The sequence below is a fragment of the Rhodnius prolixus genome, unplaced genomic scaffold (genome assembly GCF_049639745.1).
Source record: "Rhodnius prolixus isolate KJV_2025 unplaced genomic scaffold, Rpr scaffold_5, whole genome shotgun sequence".
Classification (NCBI taxonomy): Eukaryota; Metazoa; Arthropoda; class Insecta; order Hemiptera; family Reduviidae; genus Rhodnius; species Rhodnius prolixus.
In genome coordinates, this window is record NW_027411624.1 from 14,259,834 (window position 1) to 14,283,893 (window position 24,060).

The following is a 24,060-nucleotide window of genomic DNA, read 5'->3' on the forward strand; positions in this document are numbered from 1 at the left end:
TGCAACGTTCCTCACGCAACCTTGGCACGCACCTCTTTGCAAATACGAGTAGTACACCTCTGTAAGCACAACTGATTTGCAGTTTTAAATCCTGTCAACTAAATGCTTTGCGATTGATCTGTGACTCAATTCTGTACAGATTGTGAGGACACATTTCTGAACATAATTATGAAGAGTATATATTTTTTTTATCTCACTCTGCGTCAGTCCTAAAAATTACCAGCAAGATATAGGTACTGGATGACACCTTCAACGGCTACAAATCATGATTGAATATTTCTAGCTCCAGAAGATAGAAGTGCCCTTCAACATTGGCAAATAGACCCCACTAAGTTCAGCATTCTGTTTCAGAACAAGAATATCAAGTTAGTCTGTTCCCAAAATACACTGTGATCATAAACTGCACTACTACAAACAACTTCTCCTCTTGAGCATCACACAATGAATAAAATGTTTATTGGTCAAAACTGGGAACACACTAGATGTTTAATATTATTAAGGATATCTCTTCTTCTTGGTTAGAAATGAAACTAAGCAGAGGTTGGTCAATATTAGGCTTAACGTACGTGAATCCACCCCCCCCAACTAAAAGTCTTAGTTGGCCCATAAAGTTTGGAAGATAATTTGTCAAATGTGAATGTTTCCTTCTAAGCACGAATATCTACAAACTTTGATATGTTGCAGCTTTGACCCCTAACATACTTTGAATTCAACGCACGTTCAACAAAGTCATGGAGGGACGAGTATAATGGTTAGAAGAGGAAACTAGTGGCAAATGGTGGTAAAGTTGATAGGTGGTCTTAGTGTTAGGGATTGTTCAGGGAGAGTTAACACTTTTTGTGTGTACATCAGCAGAAGCTTTTGGGCAAGAACAATAACGTTTCCAAATATAAAGTGACTATCAAAGTGTTTGACTTCAATATTTCTGTTTAGTTTTAGACTCTACTGAATCGAACAAAAGAAACATGAGACGAATTTCATTTAGTTATAATCTAATTTGTTGAAAAAGGAAAAGAAATCCTATTACCTGCGTTGTCGCTCCGGTAATACTCATATATAAATAACAAATACTCCTAAAACTGCCCTCCTTTAGACACTTTCATTACTTGAAAAAAAAAGAAGTAATCCTGAGGCCATTGACATTTTAATCATCTGAGAGGTTCATAACCTGCCGAGGGAAGTTAGGTTGCACATATAAAGGTTATGGTGGGCTTTACAAATATTTGTGGAAATGTTTTTAGCTAGTTCGGCGACTAGACTGACCAAAAAACGTTCTAGATCTCAGTGAAATGTTTAATTTGGAAAGATAGAAAAAAGGATACAGATTGTATGAAGGATTTCGGATTGAAGGGATTATAGTCTTTGAAGATTGGAGTGTTTTTATGAATTCCATAGTTCCAATTAATATTTACAGGTAGGTTATAAAAATAAAATATACTCGAACATTAGTGACTTTTTTATTTTGAATACTTTAAAAATAATAATGGAACTTTTATCATTTTTACTAAGAAAATGGAAGTATTGAATAATTATTTTGATTGTAATAAACAGGAATAATTAATTGTTTCTTACAATTTATGTAAAAATACTTTGGAAAGATAGCTAAAAATTAAATCTATATTAATTTATACTTTGTTAACGTAAAAAGCTAATTTAAACAAAATATTAATTAAAATAAAAACAAAACAAAACACATGTCTAATTTGCAGCAAATACAAATATAGAATGATGAGTTCAAGTTACCTAATGTTATAAATTTAAAATTTAAATCAAATGCCTGTTAATTTATTCCCTTAATTAAATACACAAACAAGACCACTAACCTTCATTATATCATATCTTTGTAACGTACACAGTGTTACGGTTTCAGTAACAGTCTCCTTGTGGTAATCTTGTAGTTCTTCAACTGTCTGTTCCTCGATTTCCTCAGACTGAGGCTGTTCTTCTATAGGTACTTCTCTAGGTACTTGTCTAGGAATATCTGTTCTTGTGGTTATGTTTATCCTTGGAGGAATTTCAGTAGATGATTCACCTTTTGTACTACCGCTTTCTACTGTAAAAATAAAAAAATGTAAAAGAAATTATGATAGAGAAATGAAGCGGTGTTAGTGTATTTTTGGACACACTCAATTCAATAGAACGGGCAGGAATACTTATTAACCAGTTCTCCAGAGTAAGATCAAATAAAAAGAGAAAGATTTTGTAAATAGAAAAGCGAACAGAGTTTGGAGTTCTTTTACAGGACACTCGATTACTAGCCAATCAGGTTGCAAAAGATAACAAAAGGAATTTTCTTTGGCCTCGATGGTTGAAATTCCGTCTCTTTTAGCTTCTACAATGCAACATTCCTCTGCAAGCTCCAAATTAGAAAAGAAAGTGGTATTATTTAAACCATTTAGTTAGAGTAAAACCATATAGAAGAAGTACAAACTCTTGAGTTTAATTTTATTTAACACAGCTGTGTAATATGATTTTTTTTTTTGAAAAAATTAATTAACGAAGTGCAGCTCTTGATTTAATTAAGAAAGGTGTAATTAATATCTTTTATTATTTTTATATAATTAAAGCTACTATTCAGATGATAATATACATGTCTCTGAAATGGAATAAATAAAAAAAAAGTGAGACATTTTGTATTCCAAGTTTTGTGCATAATTATAATAATAATAATCTTTATTAGGCCAAATTTTAAGGGAAAATAAACAAAACAAAACAGAACACCATCAGAGGGGACCGTTTTATATTTATATATAATATTTACAGGAAGGAATTAATTTAGAAACATGAAAATTTAACCAGTACTTCAACATTTAAAGATAAATCTCTGGTTCCGGGAACCCTAAAGATGAAGTCAGTAATTTTCAAAGAAAATTCTCTCGACAGAATAATACCGCTGTCTTTTAGGCTGAAATTTAGGCTAAAACAGCATGTACTTAGGGCAAAAGTCAAGTTCGTCTTTCATCAAGTTAGTCCAATACTTGGATGGACTTAAATATAAGAAGATTTTCATTTTTTCTGACTGCCACACTGTGTTAATATCGGCCAACAACTTGTAAAACATTCTCATCTCATATTCCAGGAATCTCTGAAGTATCTTTTTCCCCGGAATGTATCCTTGAATAAGATGATGAGTGCAAGGTCACGATGGTATAATAGGGTAAACAAAACCGTTGATCATTTGGCCAGGAATGGAGTATTCTAATTTCACTGTGTAAACTTTGCACTTAAGGAATGAATTTAGAGAGGGAATGATAAATTCTTGAAGGATGTTCCAGGTGTCAAACTTATTATAAAGGCATAAGATCTATGTGAAATCAGAACTGAGAAAACTCAGAGGAAAGGGAGGAAAAACTAGATTACTCTGATGACTGGTCTCCTGCCAGGGTACAGTAATTTCTGGGAAACACAAAATGGAGTAATCAATCCATAACCTCCGTGTAAAAGAAACGTAGAAAAAGGAAACATTTCGAAGTTTCAGGAAAATTAAAATAATTTCTTCATGTAGTACACCTAAAAATGCCAGCTGTTGACAAATATGAAAATCATAAATCACAGCCATCTGAATATAAACAAAATAAGAAGAAGTTTAAAAAAAAAAGCAAGAAGAAATAAACTAAGATATAAGAGGAGGAGAGAAGAAATACTGATGAAGTAACAACTGCGATAGGTACACGGAGGCACGTATATATGTAGGAGTAAGTCGGCGCACATTAGGAAATTCAATTATTTAACTTTGGCATAAGTTTTCTTTACAGAAGGCCAAGTTAAACAATTTGTTGAACACAAACAATAACAAAGTAGAGGCGAGGTTACACAACTGTTAAGTTCAAGTTATACGGAGATCAAGATGTAAGTTAAATAAAAGCGAAAGAAACGTCAGCTGAGTTATTTATTTATTATTTCAAATACATTTATGCACTCTAGAATCTAGATCTTAAATGAAAATAACAGCTGTTACTGTATAAATATATTTCCAATCGATTATTAAGTTAAAAGAACAGAACCTGGAAGATCAGAACCTTTCACAGTCATTTCTGATAGAACTTTCATTAATTCACACGCACAAAATATTGAAGGGAGTCTCATCATTTTAATTCAACCTACACTTCTAATCTTCGTCTTCTTCTTGTAGTTCTACAGCTTAATGAGGGCCTTGTCACCACAGCTATAACTATCTCTTGCTGGAGAGGTCCAGTCATCCACTCCAACGGTCTTTAGGTCTTCCTCAACCTTCTGGAGCCAATGTCTTCGTGGTCTTTCAACTCTTTCTTTTTTTGCCAAACAGTAATCTGCGAGGCATTCTGTTTTCAGCCATACTATACTTCTAATAACCCATTAAATAAGCAGGGATCAGTTCTGCAGTAATGTTCTGGATTCAGAACGTGTAAGTCAACCAAATTCTAGTGGACCAGCTAGATGTGTGTTCCTTGATTCTGTCTTACCAAAGAATTTCTGCAGCTTATTGTCCAAAAGCCGGCAGTGCAATGACGAACTTTGGATACGAAGGTCAGATTGATTTATTTCCATCAAATCTCTTTTTCACAAATTTTACCTGATTGTAAATACGAGGTCTGTAAATTAAGTAATGAGACTGAATTTTTTTATTCAAAAAGAATTACAATTCTATATTGTCACCTTCAAAATAACTTCCTTCTGAAGCCACACACAGCGCTTCCACTCTTCATAGCAGTGCTCGAACTCCGATAGTGGATAAAGCCTTCAGCTGGTCGGTTACAGCCGTTTGAATGTTTTTCGACTGTAGTTTCTAGCTACTTTTATACTTTCCTTTTAAATACTTCCACTGCCCTCAGTGAATGTATAACATAAACAATCAAAAAGTAATCACGAAGTATCTAGCTCGTATGAAAATATCTTCCTAAATAACATAAGTGGAGCTTTCTGAAACTTTAATATCAGATATTAATTTAATAGCTTGTAAAAAAACTACTGAAACATCTTAAAGAATTGAGTTGAGACCGTTTAAGTGATTCAATCTCATCCAACCAAGACAAAGAATATTGAAACTTTGAAATCAATCAGATGTGATAATGACATTTTAATTACAGAAAGTTGATTTTACAATAATTAAGTTCAGAGTTGGGCAGTTTTATTAGAGCGCAGGCAAATATTTAAGGCGCAAGTAATTGATTTGTAAAACCATACGTATTCATAGAGAAGAGATTCAAAACATGTCGTAATATTTAAGTTAAATTATTACGAATCTCCGTGCTGTGATGCAGCAAAACATTTTGATGGAAACAAATATGTTATTCAAAAATTCATCGAACAGAATTTTACAAAGCAAAACATAAATAAACAAAATAAAAAGATATTCGGCTTTTCATCTTTCCATTAATGATGTGAATATGTTTTCCTGTTGGTAAGATATTTGTAAATTTTCTTTCTCTATTTCAGAAGATATAAATCTTGCGAACTGTGCTCCATGTTATTGTCTTGACACAGACTTGTAGAGGATGCTTCTTGCCCGATTGGTAAAAGGGTGTAGAAGATTTAGGGCTGCGCTAAAGGATTTATTTCCTCAATCTTAATTTATTCCAGTTCCTCTATCTATCTCTCTTCCTCTTAAGACTTGAAATCCTTCACTATATATACTTATCAGCAACTCGTGACATGTTTTCGCCTAAATTATTGTATTTACTTTGAGATCTTCTTGTATTTGCTATTTTCCAATTTAACAGAAATGTACTTTATATGATAAATTGCGGTTAAACTTTGATAAAGTGAGGAGAATGTTAAACTAGTCTGGTAGACCACTTATAAAGCACTATTTTCTATACTTTACTCACCTAGTAATTTGTTACAATAAACTAATAATATTCTACATTTTTATTTTCACTTTCTGATCTAAAAACAAATACAAAGTTGTATTTTGTGTTCTAAGCAAAAATAAAGTAGTAGTAAGAAGTAAAGTAATCCCTATTTTTTCAGGCAGGGCTTAACGTCCATCTACCAAACTAGGAGTCATGGACGGAGGCGACTAGCAAACATACTTCACTATAAATTTCTTTTATTAACCATTAAATAAAATCCAAGGCCTAAGACCGGGAATCGAACCTAGTACCACAAAGCATATTAGCTTTGCAGGTCTCCAAAAATATATAAAATATATGAACATAATGGTTTTACGATTGCTATTTATTTATTTCTATCCTTCTATTAAGGATGTTTTTATTAAGGATATGCGCACAGAGAATCAGGACATTAATGTCTTCAGATTCTCCTCAGCTGGGTAATCAAAGTAGAGTTTGGCAGCTTCAACGACATAAAAAAATGAAGTGTTCAGATTTAGACTCTTTATATGCAAGTATTTTTCGGGTAAGTAAGCTGGTAAGCTATAGTTGTGATCATTTTTGTGAACAGAACGTCTTCGTTTGGTAGTTCATTGTCTGTTTTATAGATTTTTCAATCTTCAGTAGGTGGAAATAAATGTCACAAATTTTAACAAGGCTAAAAAAGAGAACACATTCGCTTGCGCTCGATGCAAATCTGTGTTTTCAATGGTGACCATGAACAGAAGCCAGCCAGAAGCGGTAACAATCTTTGACTTTTATCAGCCAAACAATCTAAAAACCTAAAACCAATCTCAAACCTAACTGAAGAAGAAATCTACATTTCTCCTCCTACATCTAGTGAGTGGGTCCGATATGTTCACGTACACCTTTATATTGATGTCCTAAATGGACGGATACTTTGAAACTCTGGTATTCATTTGCACTCCGTAAGAAGCAAAAACTACATCTAGTGTTTGTAACCTATATTTCTCTTTATTAATGTAGCAGCACCTTATCGCATTGACTAAGCTAGAATTAGAGCCACCATAGACAAGTATTCTAATGACTCATATACCTTGATAAATGCAGGATCAATCAAGGCAGTAGTTAAGGAAAAATTAACCTTTAAGGATAAGTGGTTGTAACATCAAGTGAGTGCAAGGTGTAAGGCCAAAATGAATAACATTACTTATATTAATTTACAAATAGATCATAGAAATTACTATAAATTTTTTTTACCTTTTTGTAGACAAGAGAATGAATGATCCACAATAATACGTTCTCCTTGAAGACAAGATGCCCTATGAAGGGCACAATGATTATGGTATAATTTACCATCAGAGCCGCAAACTGGACTTCTGTGTTTTGGGCAATCTTCTACGCAGACACATCGAGCAATGCCCGACCTGACCCGGCATTCTTGTCCTTTAGCACAATATTTCACCAGGCATGGATCTGTATCAGTAATTAGAAAATATAAAAATTATGATCATTAAAAGGGAATCCTCCTTGTGCTCATCCTACAAAAAAAGGTTGTAAAAAATAAGGATCTGCATTCATTTAAACAGAATCTATATAATATTTTGTATATTTTTAACCAGTTAACATATGTTTTATTTTTTTAAAGTAGACATTAAGTAACAATAAAGAAGTTTTTCCTTGACTTTAAAAACAACCTCCTCACACTGCTTAGACGGTAGTCGAGATTTCATTTTGGTGACAATTACATGTTTTGATATTTCAATAAATATATGTGTCGTTGCATTTTATATCTCCTTAACAAAAACTTACAGTTTAAAATGTTAAGTATACACAAATCAGTGTACCTTTTGGCGTTTAATCAACCCTTATACTTAACATTTTAAACTGTAAGTTTTTGTTAAGGAGATTTTTGTACCTTTTGGATAGATTTTCATTTTTGTCTATTTTGCAAAGTTACATATCTGCTTTACAGATTTTTTTAAAATTTAGAATAAGAAATTCTATTATTATAACCTGATAAGGTGTTAAGTCGGAACCGTAACTACCACTGGAGAGATCTTTTTAAAGAATGATTATAGTTGCGGTCCCCAAACCATCCTCAATAACAAATTTTTTTTAGAAAGCGTTTTGAATAAAATAGGAAGGTATTTGTATGTAAATAGCAAAATTAAACTGCGATTTCAGTACTTCCTTTTAAGAGGAGCAAGAAAAATAAACTGCGATTACAGTAATTCTCCCTAAAAGGCAAAGAGGCAAAGATTTTGAATCGAACGACAATTCATTGATGTAAATCGGTTCACTCATTGATAATTTTAACGATTGCAGTACTTCCTCTTAGTAGGTGTACGAGCATGATGGCACTTCACAGCCACGTAGAGGAGCTTTAATCACTTCTTCGAGCTGAATTTTATCAAAATCGGACTAAGCGTTTTAGAAATATTGGTAATAATAGTTTTAGAAAGGGCCTTATTTGGGTGGGGCAAACTCCCCTCCTTATGAGGCACGGTGCCGAGACTTTTAAAGTGCAAATCTGTATAAAATTTCGATTCGAATGACACTTCATTCATGAAAATCAGTTCACTTGTCGATAATTTGAAACGATTGCTATACTTCCCCTTAACAAGTGTAAGAGCTGATCGCCGCTTTAATGTTACGTAGGGGAGCCCTAACCCTATCATCCTACCAAATTTTATCAAAATCGGGCCAAGATTTACAGAGTAATTAGTAATAATAATTTTGGAGGGGGCCTTACATAAAGGGGGCTAACTCCTCTCCCATTCTATGTACAGCGTCGGGACCCCCAAAAGGCACATCTACATAAAATATTGAATCGAATGACACCTCATTCATGAAAATCGGTTCACGCGTTTAGGCGCTACGTTGTTTACAAAAAAGGTAACAACAAGAACAACAACAACAACAACAAGAAGAACAAGAACAAGAACATTTTTTGAAAAAGCCGTTTTTGCTCATTTTCGGCAACTTTTTTCTCGAAACCTATTAGATCTGGGTGGTTGCAAAAAAATTACAGTTATAAAGGAGGGTTTGGAGTAAGATTTAAAGAAAATTTGGGAATTTTATCTTATATAGAAAAAGAGAAAAAAATTGTCAAAGTTGGGTGTTTTTCAACGTTACGCTTTTTCGTGCAGTTTTTGATGGTCAACCCTTATACAACTGTCCTACCGGACAGTTTTAATAAAGGGTGTTCATTTTAAGACGGCTCAAATGCATTTCATGCTTAAACGGTTGTTCTGAGCAAAAAATGGTAGAGGAAAAATTTGTTACCCGTCACATCTAGTTTCAGATAATGGGACTTGATTTTAGATTCCTGCCCGCTGACGCGCGACCTAAAGTGAGGGTTCGCAGTTGACCCTCATTTTTAAGTACACAGTTTTAAAGATTATAACAAGTTATGAAAGAACTGGCTCGCAAGCCAGGTTAGCCTGGAGGTTATCAACTGCTCTCTGTATCTGAGGAGGCACCTTTGAAGGCACCAGTACATGCTTCACAAGTTGAGTAAAGTGCATTATTTGATAAATTAAGGAATAAGTTTGATCCTTTACATGAAAGATATTGATCACTTAAATATGGTGGCAGGAGGTTTCCAATTTTTTTGGTAATTAAACGCAACTCTCCCAAAATTACTAAATAATTATTAAACCTTCTTGTTTGTAACAGATGTAAAATTAATTTTTAGCCATTTTGTGTATGCTTGAGAACATCTAAAGCTCTTAACATTTGGTTTTTCTTGGAAAAATCTCTCGGAAAACTACTTATTTCCCGATATTAAGAAAAATACTAGCTTTACTGCCTTGGCAATATTTTTAATAGAAAGGGGATGAAAAAATACCTTAAAAATGACCATGGGCAACAAATTTTTCCTCTACCATATTTTGCTCAGATCAACAGTTTAAGCATGAAATGCATTTGAGCCGTCTTAAAATGAACACCCTGTATATAAATTAAATTGACTGAGTAAAGTAAAAATTTCATTTCACTTTTCTGCACTAAGAGAAATGATTTATTTTTAGAAAATAAATAAGTCAGGAGTATATTTATTAGGAACAGACCTTGGGATAGATAGTAAGCCTTCAGGGTCTGATTTGTGCGGACGAATCGTGCAGATTTCTTTTTTTACCATTGTTAAGATAAAATTCCCTCATTACGAAGAATACTTTAAGGAATTATATGAATGAATTTTTCTCGTTTTTCCAACTGATCCACTACAATCTTTAGATATGTTTCTTTTCTTTTTAAGAACACCTGATGTATAACAATGTGGATATGGGAAGCAATTTTGTAAGCAATGTCCCTCAGGGCACCTTTCTTTCGGCTAAAATATGCTAAGACGAAAATAATTGCCATGCTTGTTTCAAAGTTGAATCTGGAAACAGTTTGATTTGGTCTTTTTAGTCTATTATTAATGGTTCCATTGACATAGAAAGCAAAATCTAGAATAAATCAGACAAAATAAAAAACTTTTCTTGAATACAATTTATCTTTGGAGGAGAGAAAAGAGGTACCTAATTTAATTGAACAAAGAGATAACAGTTCAATAATTGTTAGTTCGCGTTACAATTTGATTCACTGAACTGTGCACAACCCGAGTACAATATTTTAGATATAATAATTACATCATATTTCACCAACGAATCAATGTTAAACATTTGTAGCGCAATCAACTCAATCACAAATGATCAGAGATATTTTCTACTGCATTTTTCTATCTAATATTCCTAGTTATGGATTGTATGAAGCTACAAGATAACAGTATGATTTAAAGTTGGCCAAAGCACGTATAGTTCGCCTCTACTTAGGCAATGAAAATTGGTGTATAAATTAGTACCGATTCTGTAGAAAATATAGCAGCACCTAATCTAGAATCAGAGTCTCCATAGCCAAGTAATACATGCACTTGGCGCCACGCTAGCTAAGGCTGGAAACATAGTGGAGCGGCGAGCAAAGCGGCGATGATAGCGAAGAGCAAAGCGGCGAAATCAAACACAAGTAAACATATGGGACCGCGCATAGTGGCGAGCAAAGCGAAGATAGAGCAACTCTATCTACTTCTAGTTTTTGTTTTTGCCGCTTTGCTCTTCGCTATCATCGCCGCTTTGCCCGCCGCTCCACTATGTTTCCAGCCTAAGCGGGTTAAGAGGCGAGACCTGCAAAGCTGATTTGCATTGTGGTACTGGGTTCGATTTCCTGTCTTAGGCCTTGGATTTTATTTAATGGATAATAAAAGAAATTTACAGTAAAGTACGTTTGCTAGTTGCCTCCGTCCACGACACCTAGTAAATAGTAGTTGGACGTTAAGCCCCGTCTGGAAAAATAGGCGATTACTTTACTTTACATGCACTTAAAGAAGACCACAAGCGGGTGCATGGTGCCTCCTTAGAAAATAGTTTACGGACAGCTCTGTACCATTTAAGGGTATCAGGGCAGTGATGAGTAAAGACTCCGCGAGCCACTGTTCATCTCCAAGTTGCCAAACGTTAGAAATCATTTGGAACATAATGCAGAAATCTTAGACGTCGCTTAGACTAAATGATGAAGGCGCCATGGTAGCCGAGCGGTTAGACGCGAGAACTGTACAGCTAATATGTATTGTTGTACTGGGTTTGATTGCCAATCTAAAGGCCCTGGATTTTATTTAATGGTTAATAAAATTAATTTACAGTAAAGTATGTTTGCTAGTCGCCTCCGTCCGCGACACCTAATTTGATAGTTGGTCGTAAAGCCCGCCTGTAAAAATTGGCAATGCTTTACTTTTACTAAATGATGGAAATGCCAAGACTGATGGAGCCAGGGAAACAAAGATCTACACAGAGGAAATTGCAAAGCAGTTTTATCTTACCAAAAAGGAAATGGAAGTAATACTACAGGGTTACTAACTTTGATAAAGTAGGAAATCGGACGAGTGGTCATGCGAAAGTGGTTCTTACATTTCTCAGCGGAAATGGAACCCAGATGCGATGAATGGGCCAAGACCAGCTGCATGACTAAGAAAAAAAGACTGTAGGTGGTAGATTTGTCGCGATTAAAGACATCTATAATTTCAATGGATTACACGCAACGATACTCCGGGTATGGTCCTTCAATAGACAGCATTTGTCAAATAATAAAAGACTAAACAGGATGCAGTGCATGAATTACTGCCCTTAGCCTACGTCCTTATCCAAAAAAAAAAAGGATGCGAGTTTTTTCCATCATCTTGTACACTGCGTCCTTTAATTAGATCTATTGTGCTCTGCGGTGGATGCTATCACAAACAATAGTTGGATCCTAAAGCCAGATGAGTTTGGACGCTAAAGTAGGAAGCACAATTAACGATAAACTCAAATTTGTAGGGAACTACGTTGATCAAGCAAAGTGTAGAGACGGAAGCATATAGTAAAGAAAGAGCCATTATAATTACAAGGAAAAAGTTGAGGAATGTAGTTCTGATGCAGGCACATTGACCAGGAACGCATGTAAGAAGGACATGACCAGAAAGAAGGAGCATGTAGACATTGTTTTTAAACAATTTGGGAGTGAAAGATTGCTGCATTAACAATGCAGAATACAAATGTCTGTCGGAGGTGTTAGTTTTTTTAAAAAAAGACATATTAAAACTGTCCGGTAGGACAGTTGTATAAGGATTGATCGTCAAAAAGTGCACGAAAAAGCGTAACGTTAAAAAACAGCCAACTTTGACAATTTTTTTCTCTTTTTCTATAAAAGATAAAATTCCCAAATTTTCTTTAAAATATAGGGCAAACCCTCCTTTATAACTGTAATTTTTTTGCAACCCCCCAGACCTAATAGATTTCGAGAAAAAAGTCGCCGAAAATGAGCAAAAACGGCATTTTCAGAAATTGTTGTTGTTCTTGTTCTTCTTCTTGTTGTTGTTGTTGTTGTTGTTACCTTTTTTGTAAACTACGTAGCGCCTAAACGCAAGAACCGATTTTCATGAATGAGGTGTCATTCGATTCGGAATTTTATGTAGATGTGCCTTTTGGGGGTCTCGACGCTGTACACCGAATTAGAGAGGAGTTAGCCCCCTGTATGTAAGGCCCCCTTCAAAATTATTATTACTAATTACTCTGTAAATCTTAGCCCGATTTTGATAAAATTTGGTAGGATGATAGAGTTAGGGCTCCCCTACGTAACATTAAAGCGGCGATCTGCTCTTACACTAGTTAAGGGGAAGTATAGCAATCGTTTCAAATTATCGACAAGTGAACTGATTTTCATGAATGAAGTGTCATTCGAATCGAAATTTTGTACAGATTTGCACTTTAAAAGTCTCGTCGCTACGCCTTATATGGAGGGGAGTTTGCCCCACCCAAGTAAGGCCGTTTCTAAAACTATTATTACCAATATTTCTATAACGCTTTGTCCGATTTTGATAAAATTTAGCACGAAGAAGTGATTAAAGCTCCTCTACATGGCTGTGAAGTGCCATCATGCTCTTACACCTACTAAGAGGAAGTACTGAAATCGTTAAAATTATCAATGGGTGAAACTATTTACATTAATGAATTGTCGTTCGATTCAAAATCTTTGCCTCTTTGCCTTTTAGGGAGAAGTACTGTAATCGCCCGTTTATTTTTCTTACTCCTCTTAAAAGGAAGGTCTGAAATCGCAGTTTAAATTTGCTTTTTACGTACAAATACCTTCCTATTTTATATAAAAAGGCTTTCTCAAAAAGGCTTTCTCTTTGTTATTGAGGATGGTTTGGGGACCGCAACTATAATCATTCTTTAAAAAGATCTCTCCAGTGGTAGTTACGGTTCCTACTTAACACCTTATCAGGTTATAATGATAGAATTGCTTATTCCAAATTTAAAAAAAACAGTAAAGCAGATATGTAACTTAGCAAAAAAGACAAAAATGAAAATCTTTCCAAAAGGTACAAAAATCTCCTTAACAAAAACTTACAGTTTAAAATGTTAAGTATAAGGGTTGATTAAACGCCAAAAGGTACACAAATCAGCAAGTACCCAACATTTCATTCAAGCTTAGTTGATATAATTTAAGTAATTTTGCTGCATTAACTTTTCCTTCACATTTTTTAGAATTTATTAGATGTCACAGACCCTTATGCTGGCCATTTTCATCTACAAAAAATTTGTTCAAGTAGCACTGTAGATTGACTGTAATATCTATTAATCTATAATAATCAAACTATTAATTACAGGTTAAAAAGAAAACGTTATAAAAAATAAAAAAAAATACGAGGCTACAAAATTTAAAAACTTTTTTAAAAAAATGCTTACACCAACATACATCAATGATTTCGATTATTTTATTTTTAATAAAAATCGTCTGTTTAAGTTTATTCTTCGATTAAAGTAATTGTTATTTTATGTAGTAGTCAAACGTTTATAATAATAGGTAATAATTATCTGGCTTTATCGCAAATAATATAGTTTTCTTCAATCACACTCTCAATGTAGCTGTTCTTCTCACAATGTTATATATATGTTATGTAATACAAAATAAATAAGTATTGCATACTTTTAGGACAGCTAATTATTCCAGTATTTTACTGTAAGTAAAATTAAATTACAATTGAGAAATGAATAATTGTTGTTGAATAATCTACTTGTTATTAACTGTGTGTTATTTGTGCTCACGAATATTTCGGTAAGACGAATTCAAGTCTGAAATATTGTTTTAAATCCTCCGTGATTCAAATTTAAACAGTAGCCGACTCTAACTTTGTCTTTTTCTACTTTAACATGCATGTATAAGATGTGACAACTTCAGAATAAAGGGCATATTAAAGATAAATCAGAAGAATAATTTGGAATAGAGTTAAAATAAAGTACCTATTTAAAAACGAAGATATAATATACATTTTATCATAATTATAACCAAATAATATTATGAACGAACTGGCCAGCATAAGGGTCTGTGACATCTAATAAATTCTAAAAAATGTGAAGGAAAAGTTAATGCAGCAAAATTACTTAAATTATATCAACTAAGCTTGAATGAAATGTTGGGTACTTGCTGATTTGTGTACCTTTTGGCGTTTAATCAACCCTTATACTTAACATTTTAAACTGTAAGTTTTTGTTAAGGTTATAGAGAGACGAATGAATCGAGTAAAGTTGAATGGCGCAGCTTTGTTACAACGCTACCAACCTACTTAATCACCTCACGCTTTGTACATTATCTTTTTTTTATTATTATTATTTAGCGTACTAAGTTTTCTGTTCTACTAAATGACAAGCACCTGTATTCGTGCCAACTACCTTTCTATTGGATGAGAAATAGACAACCACAAGTAGGTGTGTATTTATTACAGGAAATAATGTTTTAAAAAGAAAACTAGAATGTTATATGTGGAAATTGGAAGAGAAAGAATGAGGGAAACGTGAGGAAGAGGAAACAGGAAAGAGAAAAGTATGTAGTAACAAGTAGATACGTTATATTACCGAATGTGAGTTCACTCCGGGTGAGATACGCGTAACGTATAAAGAAGGTAAACCAACCAAACCTTGCTCTTTTTTGAAAGAAGTTCAGTGAGCTAGCACACACATTGGAAAGAGAAAAACCTCCATAAATAAACAGAAACCGACAGGTTGATGTATTGTATAAGTTGTGGCTAAGAAAGAAAAGACAGAAGCAGCTCATGCTGAAGGGAAAAGAGCGTAAAAGGCGTAGGTAGTAGAACGAAAAGGAAGGCAGAAAAAGACGAGATAGTCTTCCTTCTGTTAGAAATGAGCGGAGTTAAGATCCTGTATTAGATCTGTTTTCCTTTCAGGTATATCTCCGCTAGTAGCAATTAAGAAAAACTACACCTCCTTTCTCTAATAATCAAAAATTTGAAAAGTAATAGTCGTTTTTGTGAAAATTAATTAGAATACGGTTCTAAGACACAGTAACTATGTGATGTCAACTTGGTGAACTGAAACACTCAATTCATAATTAGCTCTTCCATCTTTATCAAAACAAGATTCTCAAAATTCTATTAATAGCTTTCAATTAACGCGTTTTACACAGTCTAGCTCCCTCAGCTAGTGTAGAAAGTTAGAGAAGGATGTGTTTTAATTCTTTTGTGCCTGTAGGGCAGCGTTTCCCAACCTTTTTCGGTTTGCGTATCACTTGGTAGTACATCATACTAAATTGTACCACTTCGTAAAAATGATTGTATTTCGTGAAATTTGTTTTTCCGAGTCTGTTATTTTATTATTATTATCGTAATTTGTATAGAGATACAGTGTATCTGTCACGAAGGAGTTCAAGTTCATATTCACTTTATAAACTTCGTAAAGTGTAAGATCTTAGTTTTAAAACTTTTTTTAAATTAAATTTAATGTTGCTTGGATAGAGCTTACTCCATTACAATCAGTCTCTTTAAGCAGATCTTTACGTAGTTATCATTTAAGTTCTGTCACATGATAATTCTGTTAAATTTTCTTTATCTTTTATCGATAATGATGTTGCTTTTCCTAAATTTTCTTTATAGAAGGGGTTTGAAATCCAATTTTAATCCTGTTAAACGTGCTATTAAATTTTCTCGTATATCTTGATTTATTCCTGTACATATTAAAAACTTTACTGTATAATATTATTAATTAAAATAATTTTTATGAAATAGTTAAAAACGTATCTATGATATTTTTATGATTTAATTTTTTATGTCCGCCATTATTGATTATTTTTCGCGTACCACCAACTAGCAACTCGCGTACCACAGGTTGGGAAACGCTGCTGTAGGGTATAGAAGGATTTGTAGGAGGCTAAGTCACGGCGGAATGGATTAGGATGACAGTCTAGGATGGAAAAGAGTTTGAGCAGACGATTTTTGGATATAGGAGTGTACCGGGGGATAATGGATGCCAGTCCCCTGGAGTGAGTCAATGATTAGTGCGTCGTGGAGAGTTTGTCGCAAGTCTTACGAACTTAGTCCTGTGTTGTCCTGGGGTTTCTTGATGTTACTGTTACAAATCCATGCTCCAGGCGGAGCAGGCGTAGAGTAACATTGGCCTAATTACCACTTTATAGAGGAGGAGGTTTGTTGGTCACGTTCATTTTGGAGTCACGTGAGAGTAGAGGAAATAATAGTCTTGTAGTCCAGTTTGCCTGACTTTACTTTGTCCTGAACGTGCGTAGTGAAAGTCAGTTTGTTGTCCAATGTTAGGCCTAGGTACTTGACGTGGGTAGACCACGGGATCGGTGTACTGTATTGCCTAAATTGAAGGGTTAAGAAACCCTTAAACTTAATTTTTTATTTAGTTTTTGCCAAGCTTTTTATTGTATTTGTATCCATCCATTTTTGGATCGAATCGTGACTTGCGATGAAAAAGTTAAATCTGTAACACAATAGAGAACTGGTGGACAGTGATCAGAAAGGCTCAATTCTCAAACATTTCCCAAAGGGCTAAACCTACGAAAGGAAAACACAGTTATATTTTTTTTTTTTTTGAAAACAAGTAAAACCAAAAAATGGTGGAAGATGGGGACAAAAAAAAAAATTCACGAAACAAACCGGAAATTAAGCCAACAACAACTTGGTATTGGTCAACTGAAATGACAAGATGATATAGTAACTCTCGCCCCATTCTTTTCACATGTCACAAATCTAGAAATTGAAGAGTTTGAAGATCGGTGTTTTCAACCTTATCCATCATAAATCCCCAGGCCTTCTACAAAATGGTATATCAAGCAAATGGATAACTTTCTTACTGGTAGAACCCATCACCTTTAAGGCCAGACAAAAAAGGACATTAATCGAATTTCCTGATATCCTAGGACCAAACTTTTTAAAGTGACAAGATATATGGACTTATTTCTGGTTAGTGATGTAAGTGGTGCTTATTTCTATTAAACTGAACCGAGTATTAGTTCAGTTACACAATTTTAAAGTATATACTCTAAAATTCGCATTACTTCCCTTCCAAATCTAAGTAAAATGTTTAAAATTTAGGTAAATACATTACAGAATTAAAAAAAAATTAAGTAAAGTTATAAAACTTACTTTGTTCAGTAATTGAGGCAGGATTTGATTCATCATAGTCAATTACTTGACTAGGCGTCTGTTGACTGCTGGCCACATAATCTTCATCTCTGTAACGCCTGGGCCACTGTTAAGCAAAGATAGTCAAATTATTGTAACCATTATTGTGAATTAAAAAATTACAGATTGGTAACAAGTTCAATATTTCAGTGTATTTTGAAGGATGGTTCCTGTATTATATGGCTATAAATTGTCATTAAATGTACCTAATTACTTGTAATTTAACTGTTGCTTTTATGAACTTCTTGCTGGGTTCTGAACATTTGAAATGCACTTAGATTACATTGAAATTCATTTATTTTGTTTTATTTTTTTGAATCCCGTTTAATGATGGCAAAGTGATAAAAGCAGAAAATGCTTCCAGCAATTTGGTAATCAAAATTGTTCCAGTAAATGATATAATAATCGTAAACCTGTGTGTTTTATTTTATTTTTAAATAAAAAGCGGATATCCAATTTACAGAAACCACAATATTAATAACATAAATAATACAAATTTAGGTATTTATAATTTAGGTTTAGGTATAATTAGGCTTTAGCATTTTATTTTACGTTTTAGAGGTTATTATAAAGATTTATACATTATTTGTTTTTTGTGTCACAGATAACATTTTTTTGCAGCCAGAGGACCTCCCCAAAACGTGTATTTCTGGTGGAAAATTAATATTGAAAACCGTTCACGAATAGATAAAATTGTAACTTTGATCTTAAATAGCTCGACAAATATTAGGGATATCGAAACGGGATTAACGTCATTTTTCACAGTTTTTTTTTTGTAGTTTTCATAATCATTGTCAAAATCAGTGGTCCTTATGAAATCCCAATCGGGTTTTTAGCCGTAACTCCGCCAAAAATAAAGATATAATCGGGAAAAATTTGAAAACGACTCAAAAAACATATTGTTTACTTCGTGGGTTTTTTTTTTTCAAAATTCCGCTTTCTTAAAAAGTTATTAACGATTGGTGCGTTTTAAATAAATCACCCTGTATATCAGTGCCAAAGTAATCGTAAGTTAAAATGATTGGCTATCCGCATCATACGAAAGATAAAGGAATAAAAAAACGTAATTTATTATATAGCAGTACGGTACATTGAATGGAGAAGAATGTCGTGTAGTATGGGATGAGATATTAAAAGAAATTAGGGAAAGAAGGTAAGGACAGTCTGTTTGAGAATGGAGAAGTTTGCAGAAGAGAGTGTTGTACTATCAAGGTAATCCTCATTTTGCTAATACAGGTTTCAGAATCTTTTTTTTTTTTGAGAGAACGCTAACGTTCTTAAATGGAATGCTTAAGGGGCTTGTATCTATAAAGACTTATTGCTTTATTGGAGCGATCACTAGAGTTTGGAAGTCTTTAAGAGTTGGAAGAGTACTTCTAATGGTATGATCTCAAAAGAATTTAAGAGAAAAATGTAAATTAACTAAACTCCTCAAATTACAGACGAATTATTTTGCTCTAGTCAGGGCCGGATTTAGATGAAAAGAGGCCCTAGGCTATTCCACTTATAAGACCCTTTCACCTCCCATTTTTAAGTTTGTAAATTACATGAGAGATAATAAAATACAACACTACTGTGGTACATCACTAAAACAGTGTTTACTGTTTTTAGAATAGTGTAATTTTAATTTTGCTAACAATGAATTTATAGGTTTCGTGACCGTAAATTGTTAAACTTAGAATCGAAGATTGGCGAGGAATCGGTCAAAATAAAAAACAAACTCGTCTTCTTGCCGATTGTCCGATTCCTCGCCAATCTTGAATCCTAAGTTTTGCTAACAATTTAAATGTAGGCCCCTCTTGTTCTTGTGGCCCTGAAACCTAGTTAGCCTATAGGAAAATCCGGCCCTGGCTCTAGTTATATTCCTGACTAGTTTATCTTAAATTATTGATGGCCGATTTTGAGTAGATAAGATAGACATTGTTTTTATTTACAAAACTTACAATAGAAATTTATAAACACTATTAGACAATGGACCTTTGTCCGTCTACCATTATTGCTAGTTGAAAACTTTTACCTAATTTTGTGTAGCATCATCGAGATATATTTAAAGAAGCACTACTTCAAGACCAAATACTACAAGGGCCACTCCAATCAATATTTGAACAAATTTTTTCAGTTGAAATTGACTAAACTTTCTGAACGGAGAGTACTACTGTAAAGGTAGATATTTATTTTTTGTTTTCACCTGAACTTTTAAAAGCGGCTTATGATTTAATACTCCGTAGAGGCAAGTAGAATGGCCACTTCTACGGGGATTTCCAACCCACAACACGTAATACTGACGCTCTACAACACGATTTTACTGAAACTACCTAAAGCTCTACCTACATAGACAACCATTGACCTACAATCCTAGCAACATTTATTACTTTCCAATATATTTTTTTTTAATTTGTTACTTTATTTATTTAAATATATAACTGACATATGTTATGCTGTATTCACAAAGGAGCCCTTGTAAATAATCATTTTTGAAGAGGTTTTTATGAATTCAATTTAATATTCTCTTTAATGAATGTTGGGGCTTTTAAATTGTCTATAATTCAAAACAGGCACCGATGGCCGTAACAGCCACATGAACTCCTAACTCAATTCTAAATTGTAAATTAAAGGTATTGTTTCATCTTTGTACAAAACAGTTTATTGTAATTGAAAAAAAATGCCTCAAATTTAAGAATTTAGTCAAGCAATGTCATCAAAAAAAGTAGTTGTTTTAAACTCACCTTTGAAAAAGATAGACTAAAATTCAGAAGGCAGGTGAACAAAAATAACTCCCTCAGTGGCAGCATCACTTTACAAGAACCTGTAAAAAATAAATAAATAAAATATTATAACTTTTTTTTTGCGTTTATTGTGCTACAATCAGCGCGTTAGCGCTATAAGTAACAATGATACAATAGAGCAATAAATGATAAGTAACGAGTGGAGAAGTAACACTCCCAAATATTGGATGGTTGGTCACTCTCTTCACTGGAGAGGAGATCAAGAGGCAACTGTCTCTAAAGGCGTCTTGTCCGGGTTATCAGGAAGAGTTCTAAAAGAAAGATTTTGGAGCTAGAGGATTTATATGAGATTGCAGGTTGAAGTGGAGTTTTCTGTATCGTGTTTCCAGCGACTTGTGGTGACAAAAGGAATGTTAAGGTCAGTGTGTATAATCAGGTTGGAGACATAAAATGGAGCGTGTACAAATAGTACGAAGTATTTTAGATTGTAGAGATTGAATCCTTTGGGGATTGGAGCGTTTGGTTGAACCCCACAGCTCTATTCCATACGCCCAGATGGGTTTCATAATAGAAGTATAAATTAGTCTTTTGTTGTCCAGGGAGAGTTTAGATCTATCGTCTAAGAGTCTTTTAAGTAGTCGATGGCGTCTGTTCAGTTCTGTTCTTTTAATTCTAGTGTGGGGGTTCCAAGAAAGTCTTCGGTCTAAGTAAAGCCCAAGGTAGCGGGCAATGTTCACTAATGGTAGAGGTGTTAGGTTATAAAAGACTGGAGGAAGAGTAATGCGCCGAAGAGTGAAGGTGATATTTTGAGACTTAGTTTCATTAAGCTTAATAGCTCATTTCTTGAACCACTGTTCTAATGAGGAGAGATGTGACTGCAGATTTCTGTGAGCAAGAATAGGATCTTGATTAGTGGACAGTAAGGCGGTGTTATCTGCGTATGTGAGAAGTATAGTGTTAGGATCTGTTGGTATGTCTGAAGTGTAAATGGAGTAGAGAATAGGACCCAGAATGCTGCCCTGTGGAACTCCAGCGTCGATATGTTTAAGTGGGGAGAAAGAAGATCCTGTTTGCACACGGAAGTAAGATTTTATGATTAAATAAAACGTGGCTGGTAAAATATTCTTAAAATTCCACAAGAAGCCAGTGTGCCATACTCTATCGAAGGCCTGCTGTACATCGAGGAAAACCCCTGAACAACCATTCTTTCTTTTCAAGAGAGGATGCAATTATGTCCACTACTCGATGACATTGATGAATAGTAGAGTGGTTACGTCTAAATCCAAACTGATGATCTGGGATCACTTTAGAGTTTTCGAGGATAGGAAGGATTTGTTTGAGAAGAAGTTTTTCGAAAATTTTTCCTAGTACAGGTAATAAACTCATTGGACGGTAAGGCGAAGGATGTTGATGAGGTTTTTTAGGTTTTGGTTTTAGGTATAACTTAAAAAAAAAATTTTAAAATAATATTTCATTTTTCTTTTTAAAATCTAGACTAGCAAATTTCATTTTTTTTTTTTTTATTAATAAAACTAAGTATAATTAGCGGTCAAAATCTAATGAGAGGACAAAAGTTACAAGCTGGCAGAGAAAATAACATAACTCTACTTCTTCTAATTTTCATCGAATTACAAAAGTTGGCTAATTTTAAAGGCCAGCTTAATTAAATTCTACAATATTATAATTAGATTAAAAAGTTTATCAAAACAACGCAATTTAATTAGGATATTGTTATCTTTTAGGAACAAGGTGGAGAATTTTTGTTGTTGTTTAATAACTTTTTCAATATGGAGTACAAATATTATTGTTTTCATTTATTTACTATGAAATGCTAGAAATAAATAAAGAGTTTAAACATATTTACTGCCGGGTGGTGCCCGAGACTTGGCTGTTGATGAGGGACCTTTTTTCATTAAAAAAAAACATTTTTTTTAAACCTGCTTTTGATTTATTTTATAAAAACAATAATTTCACTTGGCCCCGTTCTCTACACAGTATAAGTCTTATATATCAGACATACCTGTAGAACCCTCTACACTACTCTGTACATATGCAGACGACACAGCCATACTAGCCACTAGTACACATCCTTCATCAGCTTCATACAAGTTACAGACACACTTACATAAAATAGAATCCTGGGCCAAGAAGTGGCGGATTTAAAATGAACCCACAGAAATGCCAGCATGTCACGTTTACTCTCCGGCGGGGCTCTTGTCCACCTGTCCTCTTCAACAGCCATCCTCTTCCTTGTACAGATCTGGGTGCGCTACCTTGGGCTCTACATAGACAAGAGACTAACGTGGAACCCACATACTAGACTTAAAAGACAAGCAATGACAAAACGTGTGAAACTGCTCTACAGACTTCTTGGACGACGCTCCCAAATTACCCATTGAACTCAAACATTTAATATACAGTACTATCCTCAAACCTATTGTTGACTTACGGACTAGAGCTGTGGGGTTCAGCCAAACCTACAAACATTTCAGTCAAAACTCCTCCGACAGATAGTTGACGCTCCTTTCTACGGTGACTAACCTCACTCTTCACAACGACCTCAACATTCCCTTCATAGACCAACTCGCCAAGACTAAATACCAAAAATTCCATACTACTCTCTCGACTAGCTCAAATCCTCTTGTACAGTCTCTCGCCTCCTCTGACATCCCTAATACTCTTCGACGACTGAATCGCCAGTGGCCCCGCGACTTCCTTACTGTCTGAAGGACTAAACGTCATTACTCTCCTATCTCTCCTCTCTCCTCGTATTCTCCTCCTCCCATTCACTTCTCTCCTATAGAAAGTGCTACAGCTGGGTAGCTTCTCTCCTCCTGCTCTCCTCCAGCACCAGCTCATCTCATTCACCTCCTATTTACTTATTGTATATATTTATACAGATTGTAAATTACAAAATAAATTAAAAAAAATAATAATAATTTCACTTAGTTTCAAACGTTTTAGGTCATCTATTTCTCTAGGCACAAGCTAATCTTAAAATGTTCTATTTAAAGTTATGTCAGGTGGACAAAGGCTTAGAACGTATAGCGCACCAACTTAAAGCCTACAAATGAAGTCAATTAGTGCAGTCACAAACAAGGAGGGTTAGAACCCTTACATGCAACATCCAAATCTTATTACCACACCCATATGTTCTTTACTCAACTTGAACTCAACTTGATTACAACCACAATGTCAGGTACATGGGATATTGTCGAGAATCTTGAGAAACATTCTACTGGGGCGACCACAGTCGTTTCTCCCAAAAAAAATTAGAATTCTTTTGCGTAGTATACATAAAACTAGAAATGAATGATAACCGCAAAACTTTTGTGGGGGCCCCCAACAGAAGCCGCTCTATCTACAGCTTTTACTCTTATAAGGGAATTCATGAAATTCAATAATCCAGGCAGTTTGGTGAAAAAGGGGTTGAGAGGGCAAAAAACATTCCTGGAGCGTTTTCACATAATCTAAGAACTTCTAGAATGCTCTTGACAGGTTTTAAAAATAAAAAAAAAAATAAAAAAATGTCCCCTTTTCTCATTCA

General features: G+C 34.2%; 1 protein-coding gene across 7 annotated transcripts in view; it reads right to left on the bottom strand.

Annotated features, from left to right (window-relative positions):
- LOC141457874 (follistatin-related protein 5-like) overlaps nucleotides 1-24,060 on the bottom strand; it is a 532,013-nt gene that overhangs the window by 22,001 nt on the left and 485,952 nt on the right. For 6 of the 7 annotated variants that reach the window (XM_074135205.1, XM_074135206.1, XM_074135199.1 and 3 more), the window contains 4 exons: nucleotides 20,514-20,593; nucleotides 17,749-17,854; nucleotides 7,032-7,247; nucleotides 1,824-2,053 (listed from right to left, as the gene is read on the bottom strand). In XM_074135205.1, coding sequence (XP_073991306.1) covers nucleotides 1,824-2,053; nucleotides 7,032-7,247; nucleotides 17,749-17,854; nucleotides 20,514-20,579 — 618 coding nt within the window. In that variant the 5' untranslated portion in view covers nucleotides 20,580-20,593. The remainder of the gene's footprint in view (nucleotides 1-1,823; nucleotides 2,054-7,031; nucleotides 7,248-17,748; nucleotides 17,855-20,513; nucleotides 20,594-24,060) is intronic. The other variant, XM_074135204.1, reaches the window with a different exon arrangement.